At 39.7% G+C, this 18,224-nt stretch overlaps 1 protein-coding gene across 1 annotated transcript in view; it reads right to left on the reverse strand.

Annotated features, from left to right (window-relative positions):
• Nucleotides 1–18,224, reverse strand: part of LOC110540440 (solute carrier organic anion transporter family member 6C1-like) — a 107,830-nt gene that overhangs the window by 27,324 nt on the left and 62,282 nt on the right. Inside the window, exon 9 of the mRNA XM_060367826.1 lies at nucleotides 11,035–11,188. Coding sequence (XP_060223809.1) covers nucleotides 11,035–11,188 — 154 coding nt within the window. The remainder of the gene's footprint in view (nucleotides 1–11,034; nucleotides 11,189–18,224) is intronic.

Consider the following 18,224-nt stretch of genomic DNA (forward strand, 5'->3'; position numbering starts at 1 on the left):
TTGCCACAAAAAATACATGCTGATCAATGGAATCAAACTGAATCAAAATGAAGACATAAATCCACATAACTATGGGCATCTGATTTTTGAAGAAGAGGCCAGAAATAAACACTGTAAATGAAAAGAATTTTAACAAATGCTGCTCCTTAAACTAGATGCATATAGAAGAATGCCAATATATCCATATTTATCACCCTGCACAACACTCAAGCTCAACTTGATTAAATACTTCAACATAAAACAAGACACACTGAATCTAATAGAAAGTGGAGAATCCATGAATGTTCTGGCACAGAAGACAAATTTCTGAGCAGAACACAGATATTGCAGACACCAAGACTGTTATTTAATAAATGGGACGTCATTTAACTGAAAATCTTCTGCAAGACAAAGGAAACCATCAGTCAGAAAAAAAAGGCAGCCTAAAGAATGTGAAGTGAAAAAAAAAAAAAGAGTGGGAAGTGATTTTTATGAACTCACATCTAACACTGGTCTAATATTCAAAATATATGAACTACTTAAAAAATTAGATTTAAAATTAGTAATCCAATTAAAAATGGTATATAGGTCTAAACAAAGAATTTTTTAATAGAGAAATTTCGAATGGTTGAGAAATACTTAAAGAAATGTTCAATATCCCTAGTCATCAGAGAAATGCAAATCAAAACAACTCTGAAATTCCATTTTATATCTGTCAGAATGGCTAAGATCAAACTGCTGGCAAGGTCTTCTTGTTGAAGACAACATTTACAGAACTCACTGAATGTTGAGAACTGAACTGTTACCTACCTAGAACCCTCACCCCTATTGACTAGAACTGGTGCTCATGGTACTATACAGCACTCTGCAGGCTACTAGATTAGAAAGGTAAAAAACCCCATCCAGTTACAAATTCTGTGATCTACAATGGTGAATTGTCTGCAACAATTGTGAGGCAATAGTGGCACAAATGTTGCAGGAGCAACGAACCACTATCTGATTGGATTTAAGGCCTACTGTATGAGATGGAACCCATACTCAGCACTTTTCAGCAGCCAAGAATTTGAGACCACATAGACCAACCCAGGAGAAAACCTAAAACTACTATTGTTCAGCTAAAGCAACATAACCATTAAATGACTCTCAGTGACCATCTAGTATTTTAAAATCAATATCTTATCTTGCTCAGCCATTATCAGAGAAGCTTCCTCCTGCAGTAGGTTTGAACAAATACAGAGACCCATGTCTGTGCAGAGAGAGAGATCTTGGAATACTCACTCCTCAGTTGGATGTCTACATCAAGTTCCTCCCTTATGGGTACGGGAAAATTTTGAAGAAAATGGAGCAGAAAAGTTTTAAGAGCCAGAGGGCATGGAGAGAAGCCAACAGGACTGGTGCACATATGAACTTACACATAAAGTAATAGCATGCACAGGTCTGGGTCAGATGGCATCATCAATCCTGAGAAGGGAAATAGACACTAGCCTTCATACTTAACCCAAAAGCTATCTCCAACTGACAACCACTTTTAAAGGAAAAATTAGTTTTCTTCAAACAAGTCTTACTCTGCATCTGAACTACTCTTAATGGCAAGCTGCATGTTTAGCAGTAGCTGACCAACACCAAACAAACCAAATGAAATTTTTGAGTATTTTTGTCTTTTAATACATTGTCTAGGAATTGATTTATTTACCTATGTATTTTTTTAATGCAGTTTATTCAGGAACCTTGAACAATCATCTGACCCTGGGGAAAGCCAGCCCACAGCTTAAATAGCCTCTGGGTAGTCAACCCCAGCGTGCCACGTGGGCAATGCAGATAGGTCCACATACATGGAAGCAAGCCAGATCCTCAGCCTTAGCCAAATGTCGAATTGTTCGTGACAGAAAGCACTCACCATCGGGAAGGTGGAAGGCGGAAACCAGCTCCATCTTTAAGGCACAGCATTCCGCAGCTCTCTACAGGTCCACCTATGTATTTTTTTACCTACAGATCTTTTGCTTATATACTGTAACTTTTAATTTTGTTTTATGAGATTTTGTGTTTATGAGTGTGTCCCTATCAGCATCTGTATGTTTTTCTTGTGCTTTGTATTTGACCATTTTACTTCTCAGTTTATTTGTTTGTTTTGTCCTTGTCTGGTTTATTTGTTTTGACCTCATCTTTTAATCATCACTATTACTATCATTTGCCTGCTTGTTTTTCTAATGATTGAAAGCAGGAAATGTTGCAGCTTTAGTTAGGTGAAGAAGTGGGGTGATCTAGTAGGAGCTGAAGGAGGGCAAACCGTAATCAAAATATATTGTATAAAATCCATTTTCAACTAAAAAAGCATAGAAGTGCCTACAAAGTTTAAATATATATAAGCAAATAGAGCATTGATGGCTCATTCAGTAGAGTGTTTGCCATGCACAAGTGGAACTGCATTTGAATACCAACACCTATGGGGAAAGTCCATCTATACCTCTAGTTCTGAGCTGAAAAAGGGAGAAAAAATCCCTAGTGATAGCTGGCCACCGAGCCTAACCAAAACTGGAGATCTTCAGATCCAATGAGAGACAGTCTCAAAAATTAAGGAAGAGAGCAATGGAACAAGACATTCAGTATAAACCTTTAGGTTACACACCAAATACAGACAGTAAACTAAATCAATAAAGATGTTTGTAAAAAACTATACAAAGTCAAGAGAAATAGTTTCAGGATACTTCTGACAGAAACCCTAAGAACTTTTTTTGTTAATTATTATTATTATTTTTACTAATCTTTGAGCCACCCAAAATAAAATCAAAATTTATTTAGAAATATTCTTTACAGTTCACATTCAATAAATGCTTTGGTGAATGAGATATACGCTAACAGATTCTTGCTTGCACTGTATCTCCTTCATTTGGGTCCTCTATGACTTGCTTTGAATGACTTACTCTATCAATTTCTTGTGTAGGATTATGTTACAAATTGAGTTATAACAGAAAAATTCCATTTATTAATTCTCATATATTGTCCTATTCTAGACAGATTTTATAATAGATATAAACTTTGACATAAATACTTCAGTATACTTTGGCACCTAATATATTCATTAATGTTTTAGATTAGATGAAGTAGCTCCTCTCTTGATAATGAGAATGAGATCTTTGTTGAGCTAGAGAAACTACTGACAGAAGTTCTCAGTCTTGCTATCTTATACCCAAAGCTACAACAAAAAGAACCAGTGAAAGATACAAGATTATGAAGAAAAGTCCAAGAGTTCTTATTACAAAGATATATAAAAAGTGAGAAATTTTTAGAAGCATAAGAGTCCATTGTAAGAGCTGGAGAGGACAGGAACTCCACAAGGAGAGCAACAGAACAAGAAAATTTGAACACAGGGAACTTCCCAGAGACTCATACTCCAACCAAGGACTATTCATGGAGATAACCTAGAACCCCTGCACAGATGTAGACCATGGCAGTTCAGTGTCCAAGTGGGTTACCTAGTAATGGGAAGAGGGACTGCCTCTGACATAATCTGATTGGTCTGCTCTTTGATCACCTCCCCCTGAGCGGGGAGCAGCCTTACCAGGCCACAGACGAGGACAATGCAGCCACTTTTGATGAGAACTGATAGACTAAGATCAGAAAGGAGAGGAGAACCTCCCCTATCAGTGGACTTGGGGAGGGGCATGCATGCAGAAAGGGGAAGGAGGGTGGGATCGGGAGGGAAGGTGGGAGGGGCTTATGGGGGGATACAAAATGAATAAAGTGTAATTAATAAAAAATAAAAAAATAAAAAAGAGTCCCATTGTCCATATTATTAATATGAAGAAAAGACTTTTTTTTTACTTTAGTAAAGGCAGTAAAGTTTACTTAAAACATACATTTTCTATTGCTCAAGGCAACCAGCTTGTCTCTAATGGGAGGCTTCTCTAGGGAAATAGGTAGCAACTTGGCCTAATACAACAGGCACGCAAGAGCCCGAAAAGATATTTTAATCTATCTAACCTTGTTTTGATGATAATGATTGTATGTTCAATAATAATGGTAACTTATATTGCTAATACCTTTGCATGGGAACAACTCTAAAACTGACTGAGACATAAAAATGTGTCTCCAGCCAAAAACTTCAATAATATTTGGCCAATAAATCCTTGGCTATAATATTCTCAAAATGTATTATGCTAACCTTTTATTTTGCATAGATAAAAATGGCTTACAGTTTAGTTTCATCCTTCACATCTCATACATTTATAATTTTAGAACTCTATAATGCTTGTGAGAAATTATATGTTTGCAGAACAAAAGAACTGGACACCAGAGATGCTGGATCAAACCTAATAGAATCATTCTTCAGCATGCTGAGACATTGACACATCTGTTCCAGCATCTTGCATGTTCCAGCATTCTGCTTATACCTGCCTCAACTGCTTCAATTGCCATTTCTCATCAAAGCCTGCTCCCAAAAAAACTTTGAAGAAAGCTACTAATATTAACTGATCCAGCATTTTAGACTGTTCCAAAAAGGACTTTTATTAAGCCTGAAATTTCTCAACATTCAAATGTTATTGGACCACAAATCTTATTGCTTGCTTAGTTAACCATTTTTATTTGGGCCCCCTACAGGATTTCTACATGTCCACAATGTCAGCTAGAAGAAACTCATGAGAATGGCGAACAATTTCCTTTAAAGGGGGTTGGGTATGTTTTTGGTTGTTTGCTATAGCTACGAAATTTTTTTGTCATTGGAAGATGTTTATTATTAATGGTCTTATTCAAAGTAAAACAAGGAATATACAGGGATATTTTATAAAAATAGAAAAAAAGGGTAGATTATTGAATCTACTCAACTTAAGGTTTTATTTGTTATTCCCAAATAAGGTTAATTTTAACTCTGGTATAGGATTTTGCATATTGATGCAAAAATAAGTATTTTTAATACATTGGCATAAGCTTTACTATATTGATAGAAAGTCAAGGTTACTTCCAATACTTTTAAACTATTATTAAAAGGTGGTTAGGATATTAGGTATGCAAGTTAATTATTAGTTCTTCAACTCATAGTCATTTCAGACACTAGTCTAATTTATCACAGGAGTATATCTCATAGGTTTGACAGATAGATATGATTTTGTATACAAAGCAATTACATAAAGATAGGTAGTCTTCAAAAACTTCAGAGACCTACAGAATATGGCATTTAAAATGTTCTTATTATTTTAAAGATTCTTTGACAATGAGACAAGTCATTTTCTGGCAGCACCCCGCCTACCTGAAAGAAGATAATGAGCATTGAAGAAACCTCCATATGGAGATGGCTTCAAATGTGGCAAACAAGCCACTCGGGTAAAGAAAATACCCTCGCTTCACAACAGACAAATTCTGCCTAAAATGGGCAAGCTTAAATGTAGGACAAGTTGACTGCCGAACTCTGCCAAGACAGGGTAAGCAAGTCCTAAATAGTTCCTGCTTCATGTATATGTCTGTCAAAATATTCTGTGCCAGATGGCTGAAGATGATGCTCCAACGTTATAGAGCGTTATGGGTGACTAACTGTTCAGCAGCAAACTGTCTCTATCAATTTTTTACTTTTTGGAAGCTGTTAACATGCACTTCCTATTTACTCTCATAACTAATTTTATTCCTTCTCAAGTCTCTGATGGGGTTGAAGACCAAGTAGTTACAGTATGACATTTAAGATTAAGTTGTTTAGAAATTAAGAAATCTTTTTATATAGGTAATACCAATAAGGATAAAAGTTAATTTAGGTATAGAACTTTAAACTTATCAAGATAGATAGGATAATCAGACACTTTCTCCTAAGATACCCTCTCCATGTGCTAAATACACATGGACTAGACATTGCACGTGTAGATCTTATCTAACAGTTTTCATAATTATTGTTGTATTGAAAGAAAAGGATATGTGCCTTGTATCCCTGATCTCTCCAATACTTTGAACATGAATGGATGTTGGATTTTGTCAAATGCTTTTTCAGCATCTAGGGAGATTATCATGTGGTTTTTTTCTTTCAGTTTGTTAATATGGTGGATCACATTGATGGATTTCCATATATTGAACCACCCCTGCATACCTGGGATGAAGCCTACTTGGTCATAGTGGATAATATCTTTGATGTGTTCTTGGATTCGGTTTGCAAGTATTTTATTAAGTATTTTTGCATCAATGTTCATAAGGGAGATTGGCCGGAAATTCTCTTTCTTTGTTGAGTCTTTGTGAGGTTTAGGTACCAAGGTGACTGTGGCTTCATAGAATGAATTTGGTAATATTCCTTCTGTTTCTATTTTGTGGAATAGTTTGAAGAGAATTGGTGTTAGCTCTTCTTTGAAGGTCTGGTAGAATTCTGTGCTGAAGCCATCTGGTCCTGGGCTTTTTTTGGATAGGAGACTTTTGATGACCGCTTCTATTTCTTTGGGGGATATAGGACTATTTAGTTTATTTACCTGGTCCTGATTCAGCTTTGGTAAGTCAAATCGATCAAGAAAATTGTCCATACCATCTCATTGGCGGCTGTTAGAGCTACCACCGGGGCATTAGCCATGAGTCATACTGGGCAGACTGCTCAGACCCTGAACAATCATTTAGCCAATGTAACTCATGACTTAGTTGTACATAAAGGAATTAATGCTCAACTAAAAGGAAGCTTGATGGTGTTCAATCAGAGGATTGACCTCGTGCAGGAGCAAATTGATACCCTATGGCAAATCGCTCAACTTGGCTGTCAATGAAAATATGCTGGACTTTGAGTCACTAGCATATAACATGAGAATTTTTCCTGTGCTGCAAATCTGTCTAAACAATTGTCGAGCTGTATTTTAGGTAATTGGACTGGAGAATTCGATACTACGATGGAGCAGCTAAGAGTGGCCATTGTCACAGTAAATTCTACCAGAGTGGACGCAGGACTAGCTACAGGATTATCATCATGGATTGCTGCAGCCATGAATCATCTGAAGGAATGGGCGGGCATGGGAGCGTTAGCAGGCCTTCTGGTGTTGGTCTCCTTGGTTTGCCTGTGGTATATATGCAAGATTAGAGTCTCACAACAGTGTGATGCAGCCATGATCATTCAGGCCTTTACAGCCATTGAAGCAGGACATTCTCCCCAAGCATGGTTGGATACCATAAAAAGCTAAAATGTTATGCTCAGGATGCGAGGCTAAGCACTGCACTCAGGGTCAGCCGCTTTGGACCCAGAGAAGAGCATGTCTGGTTGCATGCGGGTTGATGCCCCAGGTCCCGCCTCTGAGAAAAAGGTATCAGACGGGTCTGATGCTCTTTGGGTGGATGACACCTAAATGAACATCGGTACAAAGTCCCAATTTATTTCTAATATCAGAGATCAGACCTCTACTCTTGCCTGATGCGTCTAAAACAAAAAGGGGGAACTGTAGAGAGCTGGTTTCCATCTTCCACCTTCCCGATGGTGAGTGCTCTCTGTCACGAACAATTCCACATTTGGCTAAGGCTGAAGATCTGGCTTGCTTCCATGTATGTGGACCTATCTGCGTTGCCCACGTGGCACGCCTGGGTTGGCTACCCAGAGGCTATTTAAGCTGTGGGCTGGCTTTCCCCAGGGTCAGATGATTGTTCAAGGTTCCTGAATAAAGTGCATTGAAAAAAAGAAAGTACATAGATGCCAACCAATCCCATGAAAGGACATCTAACATCACTAGATATTGTGAATGGAAAATTAAAAGCACAGCGTGACACCACTGCACACTAATCAAGGGGACTAACAGGAAATGCGGTAGTAAAACTGGAGAGGTAGCTCAGAGGAAAAAAGCCCTAGATTAAAAAAAAAAAGAAAAGGAGCCTTTTATTGGACTTAAAGGGGGAAATGTTGGTATAATGTTCTTTTAAAATGTATATGCCTTACTCTTGTTAATACAAATGCTGATTTCCCCACCCCCAACTCTCTGGTTTCAATCTGGATATTGCATTGTGATACTCACTATAAGCATCCTGTCTCAACTCTTGTGTAAACAGGACACAAATAAAGCAACTAGATACAATGTTGTGCAATGGGAGGAGCCAGACGACAGGAAAGAGGGGAGGAGCTAGAGAACAGGAAGGGGCGAGAAGGAGGAGTTGCTGGAGAGGAGCACGAGGAGAGCAGAGCGAGAGGAGAGAGCTTGGAGGACTTGGAGCATGAACCAGACCTAAGATTTCACAAAAAGTAAGTATAATGTGGGAAATTTAAATGTTAGGAAACTGAGGGCTTGGAGGTTTAGGAGGGAGTAAATATTGCCCAGCATTGTGTTCTAGGTTAACTAAAAACCCAGTCTCTGTGTGGTGATTTGGTTATATAGCTGCTGAGGATTAACAGCAGCATTACTAAAAGATAAACTGGTAGTAAATATTAATAACCACTTACAACATTTTGTTAAAATTTGTTTCAGTTTTTTTTTTTTCCCCATTTGAAGTTAATGTTGATTCTGTACAGTCTTTGGTTCCATCCATATCAAGTTTGTATAACCATAGTCAATTTTGCTTCAGAGCTATTATTTCTAACAAAGATTATTGTCTGTCATACAACTTCTGTCAGCTCTACCCTTCATTGTAAATATTTCCCCATTTTTAACTGTCAAATGTTATCATAAATTTTGTATGAGTATTTTGTGGAATCTTTCTATATTTGCTATGTATTATTGGTTACTTATACTTTGTAGAAATATAAGAAAATTATAAAGAATTCCTGGAGATGAACATTCCTAAGCAGGATTTCCTACAAAGTAAAGTAGCTCAGTACTGATACTGTGCTTAGCCTCTCAGTGAACAGCTGACCCTGGGGGCTGAGTCTTTGGTGAACCCAGCTCCAAGGACAAGAACACAGGAGAGCTGGAGAACCACTAATCTGCTCTGAGGTGGCATGGATGTTATGCCCTTCCCCCTCCCCTCTTGACACCCGGGGTAGCTGGGAGAACTTGTTCTGAGATCATAAGAACACGAGAGCTGATCCTAACCTCTTGCCTTTGCCAGGACTGGGTGGCCTAGCTGGAGCAGTATTGGAGGGCTGGTTCTAGTGGTGCAGATAAGGAAGAACCAGCAGGCTGACTAGCTCAGCTACCACCCAAGACCCAAGCCCAGATGCAGGGTTTATCCCCAAAATATACATCATCTGTGAATATGAATATACATCATATTCATACACTGTTGAAGTGTATGAAAGGGCCTGTCCGGATCCAAAGCTGCAGAATCTCCATGACAGAAAGCAACAACAAGATAGCAGGAAGGAGTCCCATTGAAGAGCCTATATTGATGCTGTAACAGAAACCAGAGACTGAGAACCAGACCAATGACTCATTGCAATGAACACTTCCAAGATAAGATGTTTAGACAGGGCTATACTGTGAGACACACTGTGACACACTAACAACAAGATATTTTCTGTGTCTTGTTTTGTTTTGTGTGTTTTTAATTTTGTTTTGTGGGGTAGGTTGAAGGGTAGAGGGAAGATATGAGGGACAGGGAAATGAGTGGGATTGTGGTGCATGATATGAAACTTATAAAGAATTAATAGAAAATTAAAAAAAGAAAAAAACTAATATCCCAGCTTCCCACCACACCAAGTCTCACTTCTTAAGGATACTATGACCTTCTACACCTGTCATACTACTGACCTAGGTTCTGACACATAAATGTTGGAGGACATATTCAAACTATATCAAAACCACCATACTTATGATAAAATTTAATTAATAAATGGTAAACTACAATAGCAAATAATACTTTTCTATTTCATCTAAATTTCTCCCATATTTTAAAGACTTAAATACTCTTTTAACATATAACATTTTAAAAGAATGATTTTTATAAATGCATAAATATTTTATACTTGTCAAAAATCTTGTTATGATACTAAATTATACATGTTATTAAACATGTTGAAATAATGACTAGGGATTAGTAAATAGACTATTGACTACTCTCTTTCCTTCACAGAAATCAGGAGACAGAGGAAACAAACACAGGACTTTTAGTACCTTGATCCATAATTTTTCCAGTTAAAAGATAGAAACTGAAGAAAATATGATTAGTGCCTATGAAATGTGCACCCAGGGGCTGGGGAGGTAATTCAGTCAGTGAGGTGTCAATTTGATGACCAGCGTCCACATAAAAAGCCTGGCATGGTGGTATGCTTGCAAGCCCACTGCCCAAAAGCCAGGAATGTGTGAATCCCTGGGAATCTTGGGACCAGGTACTCTAGCCTACTGGGGAGAGCTCTAAGAAAGATTGCCTCAAAAATCAAAGTGGACTATTTCTGAGGAAATGACACCAGAGATTGTCCTTTGACAACTATTTCATTTACATATTTTGAAACTAAATACTTTTTTCATTTTTTAAATATCAAATAGTATTTTGCATGCACAGGTGTGCTTCCTGTATGCACACATATGCAATACATCAAAACATGCCAACACACATAATCAGGAAAAGAGAACTCCACAAATTTATACAAGTGGTAGAGTAGGCAATTGCTGTCTACAATAGAACAGGACTGAGAAAAAAAATGAGTTTTGGGTAGTGGCAGCAGTACTTTCATGTTGGCACCATGAGATATATAACTAGAATTTTTAGCATATTCAGTTAAATCTTATTTCTCCCATTCATATGAGTTTGCTATAGCACTCGGTTTTTTAGAATATCAGATATGTTTTGTGAAAGCTTTGTATATATGGTAAGATCTGCTACACAATCAAAAAAAAAAAAGGGGGAACTCGAGATGTAGCTCAGAGGTAGAACACTGGATTCACCCACCCATTTTAAAAAGTCATATCCATATTTGAGAAACTATGGAGCAGAAATAGAAGAAATATCAGAAAAATACAGTGTAGGCAATTTGAATCTCAGCAGAAAGCACAGCACTGGGCAATCCTTTGGTATGTGAGAGACTGTTCAAGTTCAGCAAGTGCTGCTGAAAGGAAAACATAAACTCCCCATGCTGTTAAAATTAACACTGAGAAAAAATAAAAGCAAAATCTTAGAGAGCTAGGAGTAAATCTAATCACTGTCTACAAACTGACCATGTCAGTGGAGAGGAAGAAACATAAAATTTACCTTTTCTTCGAGTATGTCTTTAACAATTTTGCAGCCTGCAAAGCAGGGAGAGAAATATTCAGTATCATCTCTTCCACATATAGTAGTATGGGCAGCACTTGTACAGCCACAGTACTCATTGCATGGAGCTGTGAGGTTTCCCAATACGCCTAACCTGTGAAGGTGAGATTAAATACAATTTTAATACCATCATTTAAAGTGTTAATGTGTGTGTGTGTATATATATATATATATATATATATATATATATATATATATATACTCCCAGATACTGCTCCAAGGTGTAAAGAGTTATCCCTAACTAAACTGACCAAATTGCTGGGTTCCCAGGTTCTTGATATATATATCAAGGTATCCATAAGACCCACAGATATGTTTATTGAAATAATTTCTTTTTCCCAGACTTACTACAGTATAAAAACACAATGCACATTTAAGAATGTACCACTTGGGGGAGATCCAAGATGGTGGAGCCAGGAGGACACTATGTCTGAGGAGCAGGACAGCAGTGATGGCACAGCAACCAACAGACCGAACTCTGGGCCCTAAAACACCAGCAATTATGTTTCCCAGGTAAGAGGAAACCCCACATTGTAAGAATCAATCCGGTTCAGATCACCCAGCTAAAACCCAGAAGAGTTCCCGGTTCCTGCAGGCACTCAATTGCCAGCCAAGAGCCACACGCCTGCATGTTTTAATCATCTTCCCAGGCTGAACTGTGAGTACCCAAACACCTAAGGCTGGGATTTCCAGTCAAGAGAAAACTCCATGGTGAAGGAAGCAATCAGGATCGACCTCAGGTCACCCAGTCAAACCCTGGAAAAGGTCCCAGGGTCCAGCAGATGCTCAGCTGTCACCCCAGAGACCTCCTGCACTCCTGACTCACCTTCCCAGACAGAACTGCGGGCCTCAGAGCACCAAAGACTGGGTTTCCCTGTTGGGAGGAAACCCCACAGTGAGGGAAATAGCAGGTCCAAATTCGGAGCTCTTGGCTGGGACCCCCAACCCCCAAGAAAAGGTTCTCTAGAAAAGTTTTCAGGTTCTCTAAGGCACCTAGTCTCCAGCTTGGAGCCACCACTCTCCTGTTCCTGCATGCTCTACACACCACCATAGACAGAACTGTAGACCCCAAAACACCACAGACTGGGTCTCCCTGGAAGAAAGAAACCCCATGATGGGGGAAACATCAGGTATAACTTCAGGACACCCAGCTCCGGAAAAGTTTCTGGGTTCCCGCAAGCTCCAGGCTCTAGCCTCCTGCTGTATGCATGAGAGCTGTGCTCACCTGCCACTGATTACCACTTGGGTAATGGACATAGAGCTCCAACCTCAGACCTACAGAAGCCTGGAATCCCCGAGATCAGCTCCCAGATACTGCTCCAAGGTGTAAAGAGTTATCCCTAACTAAACTGACCAAATTGCTGGGTTCCCAGGTTCTTCAAGAGGACTGTGCGTAGAAAACAGTGTAAGAACAGCAGAAGCAGCTCACTAAATTTAAAGCAAGAAACCCAGAGGTAGGGCAGCTGTCTCCAGGACTTCTCCAGGTAAGAGGAGAGCCCTCCTGACTAACAAAGACTACTGTTACCATTCAGGTCTACCCGTCTGAAGTGAGCTACAGTGATTCCCGAGAAACACGGGCCATTCAGTGACCATACCCAAAAAGCTGAGGAGGCCTTCTTCAGGAAAAAACATCTTCCTGCCAAAAGGATTCTCTCTACCTCAGGACTGCAAGAAGTACCAGAACTAACAGTCAATACCTAAGGTAGACCAATGGGTAGAGGCCAGTGTAAAAGCTCAACCAACAAAAGATAGAGCAATATGAAATCTTCAGCCCTGGACACTGCAGAATAAATGAAATTCAAGGAGATGGCCTTACATCCATGGTTATGAAGAGGACAACAGAGAAATAAATAAAATGCATAAAGAAATAGAGGAAGATAAAGACAAACACATTATGGCCCTCTGTAAAGAAATATGGGAAGATGCAGACTAACAGTTTGTAGACTTTAGAGAGGAAATAATTAAATCACTGAACGAAATAAAAGAAACAGAAGAATGTTCAAACAAACAGCTGAAGGATTGAAGAAAAAAACAGGAAAATACAGTCAGACATGTGAAGGAAATCAATAAAATGGCTCAAGATCTGAAGATAGAATTGGAAAAATTAAAGGAGACACAGAGGAAATCATGGAGAGGAAGAACTTAGGGAAGAAAATAGGGTTTACAGAGGTAAGCATAACCAATAGACTACAAGAGATGGAAGAAAGAATCTCAGATAAGGAGAATACAATGGAAGAAATCAATGTATCAGTCAAAGAAAATCTTAAATCTAAATATTCCTGACACAGAACATCCAAGAAATCCAAGACCACATTAAATGATAAAAACTAAGAATAATAGGAATAGAGGAAAAAGAAGATTGCCTCCTCCAAGGCCCAGAAAATATTTTCAACAAAATCATGAAAGAAAATTTCTCAAACTTAAAGCAGAGGCCTGTAAGAATACAAGAGGCCTACAGAACACCTAATAAATTAGACCAGAAAAGAAAATCCTTCTGCCACATAATAATCAAAACAGTAAGTATACAGAACAAAGAAAAAATACTAAAAGCTGCAAGGGAAAAAGCTAAGTAACATATAATGGCAAACCCATCAGAATCACACCTGATTTCTCAGGAGAGACTATGAAAGCCAGAAGGCCCTAGATGGATATCATGCAGATTATAGGAGAATACGGATGTCAGCCCAGTCTACTATACCCAGCAAAATTTTCAGTCATCATAAATGAAGAAAACAAGATATACAATGACAGAAACAAATTTAAAATACCCACAAATTCAGCATTACAGAAGATATTAGAAGGAAAACTACAACCCAAGAAAGATAACTACATTCAGGAGAACACAGGAAATAAATAACCTTGCTACAGCAAAACTAAAAGTAGCCAAGCTTACAACAAACACACTACCACAACCAACAGCAAAATCAAAGTATCAACAGCCACTGGTCATTAATTTCCATCAAAATGAATGGACTCAACTCTCCAATAAAAGACCCAGACTGACAGAATGGATACAAAAAACAAGACCCAACAATGCTGCATAAAAAAACAACAACAAACAAACAAACAAACAAAAAAACCACCTAAGTCATAAAGATATATACTATCTGGCAGTAAAGGGCTGGAAGATGGTTTTCCAAGCAAATGTACCAAAGAAGCAAGCAGGAGTAGCCATTCTAATGTCTAATAAAATAGATTTTCAACTAAAATTAATCAAGAGATGGGGAAGGTCATTTCATACTCATCAAAGAAAACTTCCATGAAGAAGACATCACAGTTCTGAACATCTATGCCCCAAATACGAAAGCTCCCATTTCGTAAAAGAAATATTAATAAAATTGATACCACACATAGATCCCAACACATTAATAGTGGGAGACTTCAACACCCTACTCTCAACAAAGGACAGGTCAACAAAACAGGAATTAAAGAAACGGGGGGGGGGGGGGAAGATGGCAGTGCCGGGAGAACACTGTGTCTGAGAAGCGGGACAACACTCTCCATGCAGCGACCAGGAGACTGAAATCTAGGCCCTAAAACTACAGCGATCTTGTTTCCCAGGTGAGGGGAGGCTCCCACGGCGTGGAAATCAGTAGGGTCCACTCTCTGGTCGCCCAGCCAGAACCGGGGTAACTCAGGCACTGGGTCTCAGGCCAGAGCCACACGCCTGCGTGTCCTGATCACTTTCCCAGGCTGATTGGTGGGCACAAAGGTGCCAGAGACTGAGAGTCCCAGTCTCAAGAAAACCCCAAGGGGAAGGAAAGTTGCAAGACTGATCACAGGTCACCCAGTCTTTTCCTGGAAGGTCTCGCTGACCTCAGGTACCTGCTTCCATCACAACTGAGCTCCCGCCATGCACAGAGAGCGGCTGCACGCCCAGCGCAAAATCCCTACTCCCTCTTTGGAGGAGGCAGGAGGCGTCCAGCAGAATCTGCCACAGACCACATTGTCTGTACCCCAACCCGAGATTGGGGCTGAGAAAACCTAATCCTTTCTGTCACTCCCCCAAACGCCACCATAACCCTGCCTCGGAGGAGCAGAAGGATTAGAGAGGCACACAGCGGCTTCACAGTGCAGGAACTCCAGTGCTGCCAGCGGCTCCTAGCAAACAAACTTCAGCTCGGGATCTGGGACTGTGGTCATTCAACACATCCTGAGACTCTCCTGGGTCCAGTGCAATAAGGTCTAGCACCAAGTCCTAATACCGGCACCCCCCCAACCCCTGGCAGAGAAACCCCTGCTCAGGATTGGGACTGAGAAGTCCCAACCCCTTCTGGCACTCCCCTGAGAGCACCAACATAAGCTTGCCCTAGCAGAGGGGAAAGTCAGAGGGGAAGGACAGAGAGGCAGCCTGCCACAGGACACAGCACCCTCTCTCCAGCTCACCCAGTGGCCCCTGGCAGAGAAACACAAGCTCTGGACCTAAGGACACTCAACCCTACCTGGTACTCTCTTGGGATCAGCAAACATAGGTTCTACCGCCAGGCTGCGTCTGGCAGAGAGATCTGGGCCCGGGATCTGGGTCAGAACACTCAACCTAACTCTTTCCCGCGCTACACCAGGATCAGTCAACATAACCCATCCTGGCAGAGGAAAAGGACAGAGATACAGCACACAGAAAAGGTGGATACCGATTCCTGCTGCCACAGTGCCACAGAGCTGACTGTTAGCCAACCCACGCATTTTCCCGCAGCAGGACCAAATCAGAGAGTAGAGAACAAGGGGAACCCCTGTGCGTTCCAACTGGTCCTGCAAGGGAGTGAGTGAGCCTTCTAGGGGGAGTTTGCCCCAGACCCAGGGCCTATCCACAGAAACAACTAGACGAGATCCCTGCTACCCACACCCCTAGTGTGGACATCATAGGGATTCTTGGGATAGTGACCCCAACATTGAAGCCTCTGCCTTGTGGGTCCACCAGTGTAATCCAGGCAAACAATCCCTGGATCCTAGAGAGATCTGTATAATAGTGGTCTGCAGGCAACTGAAATAGTCAGAGAATCCGCACATGCACACTGTGCCCGCTAAAAGCACATGTGAATAGCGCCAGCATCACATTCCTTACTTAGGCAAAACTGAAAGCACAATGAACAAACACTCCCAAACCAGTGAACCTCTCTCATCTTCCTGAAAAAACAGTCCAGAAAACAGAAAGAGACGATCATAGCCCGAACTACAAACTCGAGGAACAAACAGTGAGGGGTATAAATAACCAGATGGCTAGAGGCAGATGTAAGAACACACCCAACAAAAATCAGGACATAATGACCTCACCAGCAACCCCACAAATGAATGGATACTTCAGTTCACTAGATATACAAGAAAACAACCTCAAAACTATGTTTCTCCAGCTATTAGAGGCACATAAAGATGAAATGAACAAAGCCCTCAGAGAAATAGCCAAAGAAATCCAGACGAACAAAGAGGAAACAAATAGAGCTCTCAGAGAAATGACCACGAAAATTGACCCAAACAAAGAAGAAATGAACAAAGCTCTCAAAGAAATGTCCACACAAATGAAGGCAAATAAAGAAGAAATAAACAAAGCTCTCATAGAAATACAGGCAATTATAGCCAAAGAAGTAGAGGCACAATTAATGATATCTAGAGAGGAAACGGACAAAAAAATAGAAGCTGTCATTGAAAAGCAGGACTCCACATTCAAAGAGATAAAGGAAATGGTGCAAGACATGAAAACAGAATTAGAATCAATAAAGAAAACACAAATAGAGAAAAACCTGGAGCTGGAGAATATAGAGAAAAGACCAGGAACTACAAAGGTAAGCATCACCAACAGAATACAAGAGATGGAAGAAAGAATCTCAGGAGCCGAAGATACACTTGCAGAAATTGATATGTCTCTCAAAGAAAAATTGAAATCAGAAAAGTTCCAAACACAAAACATTCAAGAAATCAAGAACACCATGAAAAGACAAAATCTAAGAATAATAGGAGTAGAAGAAAAAGAAGACATCAGGCTCAAAAGGCCGGAAAATATTTTCAAGAAAATTTTCCCAACTTAAAGAAAGAGATGTCCATAAACATACAAGAAGCCTACAGAACTCCAAGTAGACTGGACCAGAAAAGAAATTCTTCACGTCACATCATAGTCAAAACACTGAACCTACAGAAAAAAGAAAAAATTCTAAAAGCAGCAAGGGAAAAAGGCTAAGTAACATATGAAGGTAGACCTATCAGAATCACACCAGATTTCTCAACAGAAACTATGAAAGCCAAAAGGGCCTGGACAGAAATTATTGCATCCTTAAGGGACCACAGATTCCAACCGAGACTTCTATACCCAGCAAAACTTTCAGTCAACATAGACAGAGAATTCAAAATATTCCATGACAAAACCAAATTTAAACAATATCTACATAGTAACCCAGCTCTAGAAGGAAAACTCCAAACCAAAGAAAATAACTACATCTAAGGAAACAGAGGAAATAGATAACTACACAACAACAACAAAAAAAACAAAATAATACAAGCAATGAAACTCTGTGACACCACCAACCCCACATCAAAAGTAAGTAACAATTGTTGGTCACTAGTATCTATCAACATCAATGGACTCAACTCCCCAATAAAAAGACACAGAGTAACAGAATGGTTGTGGAAACAGGGTTCAACATTCTGTTGCATCCAAGAAACATACCTATGCAACAAAGATAAATACTACCTCAGAGTAAAGGGCTGGAAAAATGTTTTTTTAGCAAATGGTTCCAGAAAACAAGCTGGAGTAGCCATCCTAATATCTAATAAAATAGACTTTCAACCCAGGTTAATCAAAAAAGATAAGGAGGGCCACTATATTCTCATCAATGGAAAAATCCACCAAGAGGACATCACAATTTTGAATATCTATGCCCCAAATACAAGAGCACCTACATTCGTGAATGAAACATTATTAAAGCTTAAATCACACATTGATCCTAATATCTTAATAGTGGGAGACTTCAACACTCCACTCTCACCAAGGGACAGATCAACTAAACAGAAAACAAATAGGGAAATAAAAGCACTCACAGAATCCCTAAATCAAATGGACCTAATAGACGTCTACAGATCTTTTCACCCAAACTCAAAAGAGTACACCTTCTTTTCAGCACCGCATGGAACCTTCTCCAAAA

The sequence above is a fragment of the Meriones unguiculatus genome, chromosome 15, assembly GCF_030254825.1.
Source record: "Meriones unguiculatus strain TT.TT164.6M chromosome 15, Bangor_MerUng_6.1, whole genome shotgun sequence".
Classification (NCBI taxonomy): domain Eukaryota; kingdom Metazoa; phylum Chordata; class Mammalia; order Rodentia; family Muridae; genus Meriones; species Meriones unguiculatus.